Source organism: Adiantum capillus-veneris, chromosome 21 (assembly GCF_014529385.1).
Source record: "Adiantum capillus-veneris isolate H3 chromosome 21, ASM1452938v2, whole genome shotgun sequence".
Taxonomy (NCBI): Eukaryota; Viridiplantae; Streptophyta; class Polypodiopsida; order Polypodiales; family Pteridaceae; genus Adiantum; species Adiantum capillus-veneris.
In genome coordinates, this window is record NC_140951.1 from 120,914,079 (window position 1) to 120,926,566 (window position 12,488).

The following is a 12,488-nucleotide window of genomic DNA, read 5'->3' on the forward strand; positions in this document are numbered from 1 at the left end:
AATGAGAACGGTCTCTTCATCATTAAGGCAATAGAAATAGCAGATAGTCAGCAGAATGATGGATTCTGGAAGGACAAGATGACTAAATGAACAAACAATTGGATTGATTTTAACCTGTCATCGTAAAGCATATGCATACAAATGAGACATTATAACCAGAATGCTAATATCACACTTTGCAGGCTTTTACAACACCTTTTGTTTTGAGCAGTTATGATGTTCAGCCTTGATGCTACATCCTGGATGCAAACCATTTTTAGATCAGCAAACAATTTGCACAATGCATGCATTCAGGGTTTGAGCCCAGCTTTGTCTTTAAACCTTTGAGGGACATTGTACTTGATAGTCAATGGTTATTACTTCCATCACACTTACATTTTTTGTTGGTGCCATCATTTCTTTTATGTGTTTCACCTTTTGTTGCAGTGATATGGATCAAACATCGTTGGGCTGTTTAAGCTCACTCTGCATGCAAGGTCAATTGAAAGAGGCTCTTCAAACTGCCGAAGACTTGTATGCGGAAGACCTTTCCGTACCAAAGGACAGATTTTATGCACTTCTTCAGGAGTGCTGTAAATCAAAAGACTTGGCAGCTGGCCGACAATTGTTTTCTTTGATGGTGAAATGCCGGCTAGAAGCTTCCGCTTTCCTAGGATACCATCTTATTTACCTTTTTTCATCTTGTGGGAAGGTCGATGAAGCATACAAACTTTTCAAAATGATTCTATATCCAAATGAACGCACATTCCATGCCATCATATTAGCATGTGCTCGGGCTGGTGACTCCAAGAAGCTTTTTGAATTGTTTGACAGGATGCTAGAGGTGGGTGTGAAACCAGATAAGTTCGTCTTTTCAAGCATGTTGAATTTTTGTGAGAACCTAGGAGGGATAGAGAAGGGCAAGCTCATACATGATCAGATTATTAGATGTGGGCTTCAATCACATTTGATTCTTGGGAACACTCTCATTGACATGTATTTCAAATGCAGGTACCTGGATGAAGCCTGCAGAGTTTTTGATAGGATGCCCATGAAGGATGTGGTTTCTTGGGGATCATTGATTGGAGGATTAGCTGAGCATGGGAACTTCACGCTCGTGTTTGCAACATATGAGAAAATGCAGACAGAAGGGGTCAACCCCAGCAATGTAACATTCCTGTGCATCATAAAACAATGTGGCTGTAGGAGTGCAATAAGGGAGGGGAGATGGGTACACTTTGAAATAGTCAAGACTGGAAATGAGCAGGATGTGCGTATTGGTAGTGCCCTTGTTGGCATGTATTCCAAATGCAGGCAATTAGATGAGGCACGACATGTTTTTGAGTCGTTGGCCAATCCTGATGTGGTTGCCTGGGGTGCAATAATTACTGGGTACTCACAGCATGGAAGTGCTGCTTCTGCTCTTGATATGTTCGACTCGCTAAAAGAGAAAAAAGTAAAGCCTGATGTCACTAGTTTTTCCAGTACTTTGAATGCTTGTGGAAAGTTGGGATGTTTGCGACGGGGCCAGTTAGTAAATGGTGAGGTTTTGGAACGTGGGTTAGAACAGATAGCTGTGGTTGGTGGTGCCCTTGTTGATATGTACACACATTGTGGGAGCCTAGAAGATGCACAGAATGTTTTTGAAAGGTGCCCATCCAAAGACATCGTATCTTATGGTGCCATGATTTCTGGCTATGTAAAGAATGGACGGGGTATTTTAGCCCTTCATGCTTATGCAGAGATGCAAAAACACCTGTCCAGTCCAAGCAAGTTTGTCTTCTCGTGTGTATTAAAAGCATGTGGGAGTCTAGGAACACTGAAGGAGGGGGCGTACATACATGATCAGGCTGTTAGAGCAGCACTTGAGACTGATGTAGTAGTAGGCAGTGCGATTGTTGACATGTATGCGAAATGTGCAAGCATAATGGAGGCATGCAAGGTTTTTGTAAATCTTCACAAAAAAGATTTGGTTACATGGGGCACCATGATTGTGGGGCTTGTGCAGTGTGGAGATGGTTATCAGGCTTATGCTCTGTTTCAGGAGATGCTGCAGGAAGGTACTGACCCTGACACCTATGTGTTTACAGGCACTCTGAAAGCATGTGGAATGACGGGTGCATTGAACGAAGGCATGCTTTTACATTCTCTAATAGCTGAGACTGACTGTGACTCGGACCCTGCTGTGGGCAGTGCTTTGGTAGACATGTACGTCAAATGTAGAAGCATCAATGACTCAATGTGGCTTTTTAGAAAACTGCCATCTAGAAACATGGAAGCATGGGGTGCAATAATTTCAGGATGTACACTTTTTGGACATGGTTTTGATGCCGTTGATCTGTTCTGTAAAATGTTACAGGACTCTTTGGAGCCCGACATCGTCATCTTCTCTTTAGTATTGAAGGCTTGTGGTAGTATTGGAGCTGAAATGGAGGGCAGGCTTGCTCATGGCTTGGTGATGCAGTACAGCGTTGCATCGGAAGCAAGCATAGGTAATTCGCTTGTCGAGATGTATTGCAAGTGTGGAAGGCTAGAGGATGCGCGTTCCGAGTTTGATAAGCTGAAATTTCCTGATGCTTCATCATGGAATTCAATGGTTACAGGTTATTGCCTCTATGATCAGTGGGTATCTGCTTTTGAACTTTTTGAGAGTATGCGTGAAAATGCACACAAGCCTAGTAAGATAACTCTTCTGAGCTTGCTAAAAGCCTGTGGTAATGTAGGTGCGATAAGACAGGGTACATCAATTCATGGAATGATAATCAGAAGCCGTTATGAATCAGATCCTCTACTTGGTAGTACTCTATTGGAAATGTATGCGAATTGTGGAAATTTGAGGGAGGCTCAGAAGGTATTTGACAGTTTGTCCAACCAGGACGTAGTGTCATGGGGTGCGTTGATTGCAGGATATGCCCTGCATGGTAATTTCAAAATGGTAGGGCAATGCTTTAATGTTTTTCGTTTGCGGGGTTTACAGCCGAATGATCTCATATTCACTAATCTTCTCGCAGCTTGCAGTCACGCCGGCTTTTTGGAGGGTGCCACCTTTTATTTCAAATGTATGGCGAATGATTATGGGTTGCTACCCAATATTGAGCAATATAGCTGCATGATTGATCTTTTTGGGCAAATGGGATGTTTAAGCGAAGTGGATGACATGGTCCAAACAATGGCAATGATTCCAGACTTTGTGATGTGCACGTCTTTGTTGAACAGCTGCCAGAGATATGGTAGCATAGACTTAGGAAGGCTGTTCTTTAAGCAACTTGTTAGATTGGCACCCTCTGATGCTTCTGGATATATGGTCATCTCTAACTTGTATGCGGACGTCGGTTCATGGGATTCCGAGGACATGTATACATGGAGTACCTGCTTCTCTGGGAAACCATGGGAGCTTGATTGTGGTTGAACGAAAGATATCCGTGATCTGCAAGAATTTCTTGCTTGCAACCAGACATTAGTTTGGCTGATCAGGCATATTAGTGCAGACTGATGAGATGACCTTGTAACTTCATTAGTTCCACTGAAATTTTGCTCCCAATCGTGGCAATGCTGACGACCCGGATAAGTCATGGATGCATTGTGCAATGGCAAGCAATCAGCTAAGCTGTGGCATTTGTTTGCATGCATTGGAATTGGCACCGACTAGCCAAAGTGCTTTAGTGATTTTTATTGATTGTGAGGGTGCCTAGTCCTTCGACCTTTTAAAAATCCCTCTCTCAAAAGAGTAGTGGCATCATTGATCTTGTAAGGAGGAGCCAAGCCACAAAAAAAAAACAGGGTGCAAGGGACTTGGCAAAGAAAGTCCTCGCCCAATTTGAAAGGAAAAGGAATTGGTAGGGGAATCCATGTTCAAAATTAAAAGGAATCACACTCGGTGTAAATGTTCGGTGTAAGTGTTGCTATGGACAAAATAATGGGATGCTACTTTCCTAGTAAAACCAAATCAGGTATTTTCATCTAGCAGTATGGGGTCACTAGAAGGGAAGCGTGAAATGAAAAGGTAGGTTAGACAAAAAGAGGAAAACTCGAACAATCGAAAGGAAAATGAGCTCGAAGACCATCCAATCAAAATACAAACATGAGTGCTATGAACAAAAAGGGAGTTTGAAAGAATCATAAATGAATGAGTACAAAGCTGATGATTCCATTGTGCATGATAAGATTAGCCTGCCTTGGCACCATAAACCCAGACAATCAAAGGTGGAAGCCTTAGTGGATAGATCAATGAGTAGAAGAGCCTTAATAGCCATGGAGACCTTCCAATGGACTGAGGATGCAAAGATGGAACTTAATAGCATTAGGTGAAGATCGTAGGCTTATATATGTGGTAATAGTGGAGTTCTATATGAATACGAAGGAAAAATTCTTAGTGTAATCTTTGAAGAATGTAAAATGCATTTTCTTGATGGATAAGATTAGGAGATAGATCTACACACTTAGTTATAGATACTACTTTTGCACAGAATTGAAGACCATGCAAGCAAACATTGTATGTCATGGGTTACTTTTGCTTCAATCTTAGTTGTGATGGTAGTTTCTAAAAGACATGTTCCTAGCACGCGGTGCATCAATTAGGTGGCCATGGTGATGCCTACGTGTGGCTCTTCCCCGATGGTATGCGGCCCTTGCCCAACCATTTCACATGGCTAACATTTGGAAGGGATAAGCACCTCCCCCTCTGGTGTGTCGGGGGGGGGGGGGGGGGGGGGGGGGGGGGGGGGGAAGATACATAAGATTGTTTGTGACATAATGAAATTAACATAATGAATATTTTTTGTGTATCTAGTCAAAGGGGAATTACTCCAAATTGGGAAACTAGTGTTGCTTGGTAGGCATAGTTAATGTGTGAATTGGAATGCGTAAATAATAGTTTTAGCACTTAATGTGTAGATAGGATACTATGGGTAAATTGCTTGGCAAGTTTTTTCTAAACAAAAATCCAAATAAACTTGCGAAACATACATGAAATCAAAATCTCATTTTTATGTAAAGCACGCATGTAACCTCTCAATCAAAATTGAGCACTAATCTTATGAGTAATGTCTTCACTTCAACAAGTCTGTACAACAAAAATCTTGCCTTTGGGAGCTATGAAAGAAAAAGCAACATACTATTTTAACATTTTGTTCTAAGAAAACATTAAAAATATATCTAAAACGTAGATTTTGCACGGTCTATGTGACTGCCATACGGAAGTATGGTGGAGAGTCAGCACAGTGTCTCTCCAAAATTTAAAAGAAATGGAAGTCGTGCCCTTGCCCCTAATCAAATTTTTACTACATAGTCATGGTATTCAACAATAGAAAAATAAACGTGAATTTCTCTCTAATAATTTGGCATTGATTCCTTGCCATGGCCATGTGAATCTCTCTTTCGGATTTTCATGTTAAGTCCTTGTAGAGTCACATTGGACATCTCCAACAATCGAAATGTTTTGAGTGACTACATGTCAGGTAAAAGCTTATTAAGATCTTTATGTGCTTCTGTAAGAAAACCAAAGACTTTTTACATGTTGAACGGCGCATTGCCAAGAACCTCATGTTTGCCCAACAGTCTCTATATAACAATGTCATAGTCTGCACCCATGTGAAGGTCTTGAGTAAGGCCCTAGGTCTTCAAGCTGCAAGCATAGGCAATTGTATTTCGTGAAAGGCCTTCCCTTTGAATTTGGGAAAAATAGCCTAGAGCTTCCTTGCCATAGCCAGTTTGGACATATCCTGTGCAGTTTAACACATTCCAAGAGACTTTAAAAATCTGAGACGTCTCCTTGCCAAGAAGTCTAAAGCACTCTATGGCACTTGAAGGCCTTGAATCACCCGTTCTTTGCTATATGTATGAGGACAACATTGAGAGAACTAGTTTTTCTTGGTGGACATTTCTATAGAACATAACATAACATATGCATATTGACATCAAGCATCTAACACAGAAGTCAACAAGTAGAAAGTGCATTCACGAATTTTTGAAAAAGAATTGCAAGTGTATTTATCAAACATATATGATGATTAATTAGCTCCATAGCTGTCTCTAAAATGGTCCCGTTTCACGGCTTTCTCTAGAACTGTTGAGCATTGAGACAAAGGCACTACGTTTTGCCACAATGTAATAGATTTTGGAGCACAATTGGTTACTTGCTTGGTTGTGATTGTTGTCACCTCAGCTTTTGTTGTGGAATACGAGCATATGAGTAGAACCAATTGATAGGCAACAAAAGTGGCGTAGATTGGGACTTGATGACCATTGGGAAGAAGCAAGTTGTGTCCCATAGGGCTCACTATATGAGAGAGGTCCCATAGATTGGGACGTGATGACCATTGGGAAGAAGCAATTTGTGTCCCATAGGGCTCACTATATGGGAGAGGTCCCATAGGACTCACTATATGAGAGGGCGATAATTAAATTGAGCAAAGGGTTGCACCTTAATCATTATGCTTAAATCCTACTCCTTAACCTACTTTGGTAGTTTATTTGTAGATTGCCATTTAGCCTGGTAATATTGTCGACCATTTAGTCTCTAGACCGGGGATCCATCTTTGAGACACCGATCTTACTTTGAATCAAGCATAATCAAATTTCTCGTATTTCTCATGGAACTTGAGAGAGAGAGAGAGAGAGAGAGAGAGAGAGAGAGAGAGAGAGAGAGAGAGAGAGAGAGAGAGAGAGAGAGAGAGAGAGAGAGAGAGAGAGAGAGAGAGAGAGTTACGTGTTGTCATAGTTGAAGGGTCTTGGATGTCGATCACAAAACCTGGTACAAAACATACCTGAGGAGGATAACGCTCAGATAAACTCAAGGAAGCATTGAGAAATTCAAAAAATACAAAAACATCAACCAACTATAAAAATTAAAGTGCAGTACTTGATAATCGTGTAGTACGGGTGTCATCCAATTATTGTGCAAGCCGGAGAATAATGTCTGAGTCAAGCTACATAAAAGCAACATGAATAGTTAAAAATTGCGTCTTGTAATGAAGCATCATAGAATGAAAATGCTAAATATACAATGCACATCATGCAAAAGTGCCATACACATATGGTGGAGAGCTGGCAATGTTATTTCTCCAAAAATTATAAGAAACGAAAGTCGTGTCCTGCCCCGTAGCATTTATGTGTTGCACCAAGAAAATGCATAGGCATGGAGAATTGGATATAGATAACAAATCTTGCAGTATTGCTGAGCTGGAGTCGTGCTTGTGCAATTGAAACAATTAGTGTTGTGTATATATGTCCTTTCTATCATACAAAAAGCACACATAAGACAAATACAAAAGATACAGGAAGTAAGATTTAACTTGAAAAGAAGCAGAGGTAACTTTATGTTCTATATCATAGAGGGTGTAGGGTTTATTGTAGTGATGCGTTCTCAGTTCATAAGCTCCAACGCAATCACTATAGTAGAATGGCTCAATCAATAATAACTTTGTATTATAAGGGCATTATTAAAGTTTCTCTTTGAAGCATCCATGAAGTTCTCCTTTTGGGGGCATGTGTCAAGCTCCACACTTTTGAATGAAAGCATGTTAACATGTCGCGCTTTTTGTGCTAGTTGGCACTTTCAAGCTAGCACATCTTTAAAAAGTTGGGTGCCCGGTAAAATTTTTACAAATAATATCAAAATTTGTTGAAGGTTGTACATTTGGATTCCTTGTTTCAAGAGCTTTCTACTGATATATCATACGTTATAGATCTTGGAGATGTAGCTCATGTTATTGTACTAGTTAGCATATGTCAAAATTGTGCTAGTTAACATTGTCCGGGACATGAAAAAGTGTGACACGTTAACATGCTTTCACCCTTTTGTGCTTTTCTAAGTGCACCATTGAAGTTGGTATGCATATTGAACAAAGAATATCCAAGCACAACATGTTACTCCAAAGACCCTTGAATATTGCTTGATTATCTCTGCTACAATAGATTTTCATTGTGTTGATTTTTACGTTCACTTATGCTATCATGTCTATCATCACCGATTATTCTATATTGTTCCTCTTTTTTCAACTTAGGCTCATGTTCAAGATCGTTTTGTAGATGTTTGATTCGCCCTCAAAAAGCCCAATGAAGAGTGATTTTGAATGCTTACTTTTGTTAGCCTCATGCTCAAGCTCGTTATGAAAATCTTTGGTTCTCCTTCAGCTACTTTACCTCATGCCACATAGGTTTGTTGTTGCTGCCTCCTTTGTCTTTCGCCAGATCTACGATGCTACTCATACTACCCGACACTCTGTGGGTAGTAGGCGCAGAGCGCTCCTATTGTCTATTGTTGTTGTTGCTTTGTTAACACCAATGCCCGATCTTTACCTACCATTTGCCATCGACCTCACTCTCATGCTAAACTTGCACTCACAGTGAGCGTGACCATTGACATATGAGGGGTCACAAAAGAGATGATGAATATCGGAGTAAACATGTCCTTTTGAAGAACTTATCTTACGTCTTGCTTATTTTTCATTCTCATGAGGAGGAAAATTGAATGTCAAGCTAATTTTTGGCTCCATATGTGCTTGTTGTCTCCCATATTGCTAAGTATTTTGCTTATTCTCAATGTGTCACTCTGCTCGTTATGGCTTACACCTTGCGATGTGTCATTTCTACATGAGGGAACTTTGAGTGTGGTGGCTTGCCGTATTAGATTTTTGATAATGTCCTCCTCCATAACCTTTCATTGAGTAGCACCTTCTGATCCCCATCCTTTATTGCACTCTCCATCTTGTACTAAAGTTTCTAGTGTCGTAACGGTAGAAGTAGTCTCATTGTTGTCGTTGCCAGTGAGAGTTGATCACGTATCTCGTGTTTTCCATCACCTAGTGTATCAAAAGCAGTGTGGTCATAGCTGGTAGATATGGCATGCTACTTGTAACATTTAATGGTATAGTAACCTGTGTATCGAGGAAAATAACTTAGGCATAGTGAGCATTTCATTAAGAATAGATTCCTAATGAGCATAGTAAGAGTGCTTGGATGGAGAGATCAACAAAGCATAACACCTAGTTAGATGGGCATGAACAATACTTCAAAAAGAGAGAGAAATTAAGCTATTGACAACAGTTGAGGACCGGATTTACATGGAGCCCGGTCCCCCCTCCAAAAGGCTTTGTATTATAGGTTTCCCCCATGAAGGGAGACATTTTACAATACAATATTTGTGTTCCTTCAATAACTTGCTGGTGCGATGAAGATGGAAGCTTCAAGCACCAAGCTTACACTTGGAATCACAACATCGATTACCTCACGGTCTCAAATCCAAGACCTCACACACCTTCGAAGATGGTGAGAGGTAGCGTGGTATGAGAGTAGATCGAGAGAAAGACGAAGTATTCTTATGAGAAAGAAGTATTTCTCCTCACATAATCACTCTTAATAGCTTAGCATAGCTTAGTAAATAGCATGGTAGAGGAGATAAGCATGCATTGGAGCTTGGCTCTTGGTTGGATTTGCATCACAAAGCCAAGAGTTGTTGGTGTAGGCCTCCCTTCGCACAAGCTTGGAGTAGATGATGAGCTTTTCATTAAAGCTTGAGAAGGAGATGGTCTTCTTTACTTCACAGATGAGTTTGTGTGTGATAATGCCTTGCAAAAATCAACCCCCCCCCCCCCCTCTCTCTCTCTCTCTCTCTCTCTCTCTCTCTCTCTCTCTCTCTCTCTCTCTCTGTCGACCCCTCATTGGCTCATGCCAAGCTTAGCCAATAGGAAAATGGAAAATTAGAAGCATAATTGCTAGCCTTGTGACATGTGTCCCCCTTTCCCCTTTTGTGAGAGCTTTAGGTATTTAAATAATTCAATTAAACTCTCATTGGACCTCTTAGTGTTTTGGCCAATAGGAATCAGGCAAGCCATTGGGCTGTTAAATGCTCATTGGACCCCTTGGTAGACTGTCCAATAGTCTTCTAGAGAGCTTAATTTCTATCGGTTCTTTTATCGAGTGTTTTTAAATGAATTAAACTAAATTTACTCTAGCCTAATTCTCATTGGTCCACCTCTATGGCCATCCAATAGGATTTGAATGCACCTTGGGGGCAACTGGGTTAGGAACCTGACATGTGTCCACTATGCCCTTTTTGTAAAGTGAAGCCTTGAGTGTGTGTTTGTTTCTCTCTCATTCCCTACAAAAATGGCTTGCCCCCTCCTTGATAGAGATGTGGGAAGACTTTTGAGTCTTCCCACAAGCATCCAAATTTCCCTAAGGCTTGACCATTGAGCATTTCATTTAATTTTGGAACCTAAGCTTTTTGGAAGTCTTAATGGGCTAAACCGTAAGGTCTTTGAAGCACCATACATGCACATTGCTCTTTTACAGATGGTCCCTCTTTGGATCCCTATTTTCCCTCCTTTGGATCCCAACTGAGACCGACGGTCTACCAGCCTTACCAATATTCTAGCTTTTTCTCCCCTGGTACTTCCCCATATTAAATAATCAGTTTAACATGAGAAAATCATTTAGGAGAAGTCTCACAAGGAGGCTTCCTAGGTAATCTCTCTTCTTGGTAGGGAGTTTGGAGAATCCCATGAGTACGTAGTTGCCGTTGTACTTCACCTTGGAGGGATGGATTGTCCATGGCTTATTGAAGCCTAGTAACAAAGTAATTGACAAGCATAGGGGCATCATTAGCCTGTTCATTAGCAAAATCAAAGCTATCAACATTAATTTCACTCTCTTTACTATTGTCAGCCATTCTAACGAATTTTAGCTGTAAAATTTTTAAGTGTACTTTGGCATTTCAAGCCCTAGTTGCTAATCCACTTAACCTTTAGAAACGCACTCAAGCTCATGTATCCGTGGCTCGAATATCATTAATTGCAAGGAATAGAATAGAGGGTCTTTCACCACCAAAATAACACCGGCTCCTGTCAAGCTTCTAATAGCTCAAAAGTGGTTAAGCCGTAGGCAAGCCCCGTAGGACTCCACTATTAAGACTATAGCTCTCAACAGTAATTACCCGTTATCTGCACGAAGCAAGCACACTGCAAGGCTGAAAAATCCCTATTCTACTTACTCAATTGTAATTAATAATACCAACCATTTATAGTTAGCTTGAGGACCTCTCTTCTTGAGCAAGAAAAGAGAAACCAATAGCTCTAATACCAATGTAACATTTAATGGTTTAATAACTTGTGTATAGCGAAAAATAACCATAGTGAGCATTTCATTAAGGATAGATTCCTAATGAGCATAGCAAGAGTGTCTGGATGGAGAGCGCAGCAAAAGCATAACACCTAGTTAGATAGGCATGAACAATACTTCAAAAAGAGAGAGAAATTAAGCTATTGACAACAGTTGAGGACCGGATTTACATGGAGCCCGATCCCCCCCCCAAAAGGCTTTGTATTATAGATTTCCCCCATGAAGGGAGACATTTTACATTACAATACTTTGTGTTCCTTCAATAACTTGCTGGTGCAATGAAGATGAAAGTTTCAAGCACCAAGCTTACACTTGAAAACACAACATCAATTACCTCACGGTCTCAGACCCAAGACCTCACACACCTTCAAAGATGGTAAGAGGTAGCGAGGTATGAGAGTAGATCGAGAGGAAAACGAAGTATTCTTATGAGAAAGAAGTATTTCTCCTCACATAATCACTCTTAATAGCTTAGCATAGCTTAGTAAATAGCATGGTAGAGGAGATGAGCATGCATTGGAGCTTGGGTCTTGGTTGGATTTGCATCACAAAGCCAAGAGTTGTTGGTGTAGGCCTCCCTTCTCACAAGCTTCGAGTAGATGATGAGCTTTCCATTAAAGCTTGAGAAGGAGATAGTCTTCTTTACTTCACAAATGAGTTTGTGTGACTGTGTGTGATAATGCCTTGCAAAAATCACACCCCCCCCCCCCCCCCCCCCCCCCCCTCTCTCTCTCTCTCTCTCTCTCTCTCGATCGACCCCTCTTGCTGGCCCTTCATTGACTCATGCCAAGCTTAGCCAATAGAAAAATAGGAAATTAGAAGCATAATTGCTAGTGTTGTGACATGTGTGTCCCCCTTTCCCCTTTTGTGAGAGCTTTAGGTATTTAAATAATTCAATTAAACTCTCGTTGGACCTCTTAATCTTTTGGCCAATAAGAATCAAGCAAGCCATTGGGTTGTTGAATGCTTATTGGACCCCTTGGTAGACTGTCCAATTGTCTTCTGGAGAGCTTAATTTCTATTGGTTCTTTTATCAAGTGTTTTTAAATAGATTAAACTAAATTTACTCTAACCTAATTCTCATTGGTCTACCTCCATGGCCATCCAATAGGATTTGAATGCACCTTGGGGACAATTGGGTTAGAAACCTGACATGTGTACTATACCCTTTGTGTAATGGGAAGCCTTGAACGTGTGTGTGTGTGTTTCTCTCATCCCCTACAAAAATGGCTCGTCCCCTCCTTGATAGGGATGTGCGAAGACTTTTGAGCCTTCCCCCAAGCGTCCAAATTTCCCGAAGGCTTGACCATTGAGCATTTCATTTAATTTTGGAACCTAAGCTTTTGGAAGTCTTAATGGGCTAAACCCTAAGGTCTTTGAAACACCATTCG

General features: G+C 40.8%; 1 protein-coding gene across 4 annotated transcripts in view; it reads left to right on the forward strand.

Moving 5' to 3' along the window:
• The window catches only part of LOC147431632 (pentatricopeptide repeat-containing protein At3g09040, mitochondrial-like), a 44,273-nt gene extending 40,398 nt beyond the window's left edge, over positions 1-3,875 (forward strand). For 2 of the 4 annotated variants that reach the window (XM_086494150.1, XM_086494151.1), the window contains exon 2: positions 427-3,875. In XM_086494150.1, the coding sequence (XP_086350276.1) occupies positions 427-3,388 (2,962 nt within the window). In that variant the 3' untranslated portion in view covers positions 3,389-3,875. Of the gene's footprint in view, positions 1-426 lie in introns of those variants that run through there. The other 2 variants (XM_086494152.1, XM_086494153.1) reach the window with 2 other exon arrangements.
• Positions 3,876-12,488: the final 8,613 nt, after the last annotated feature.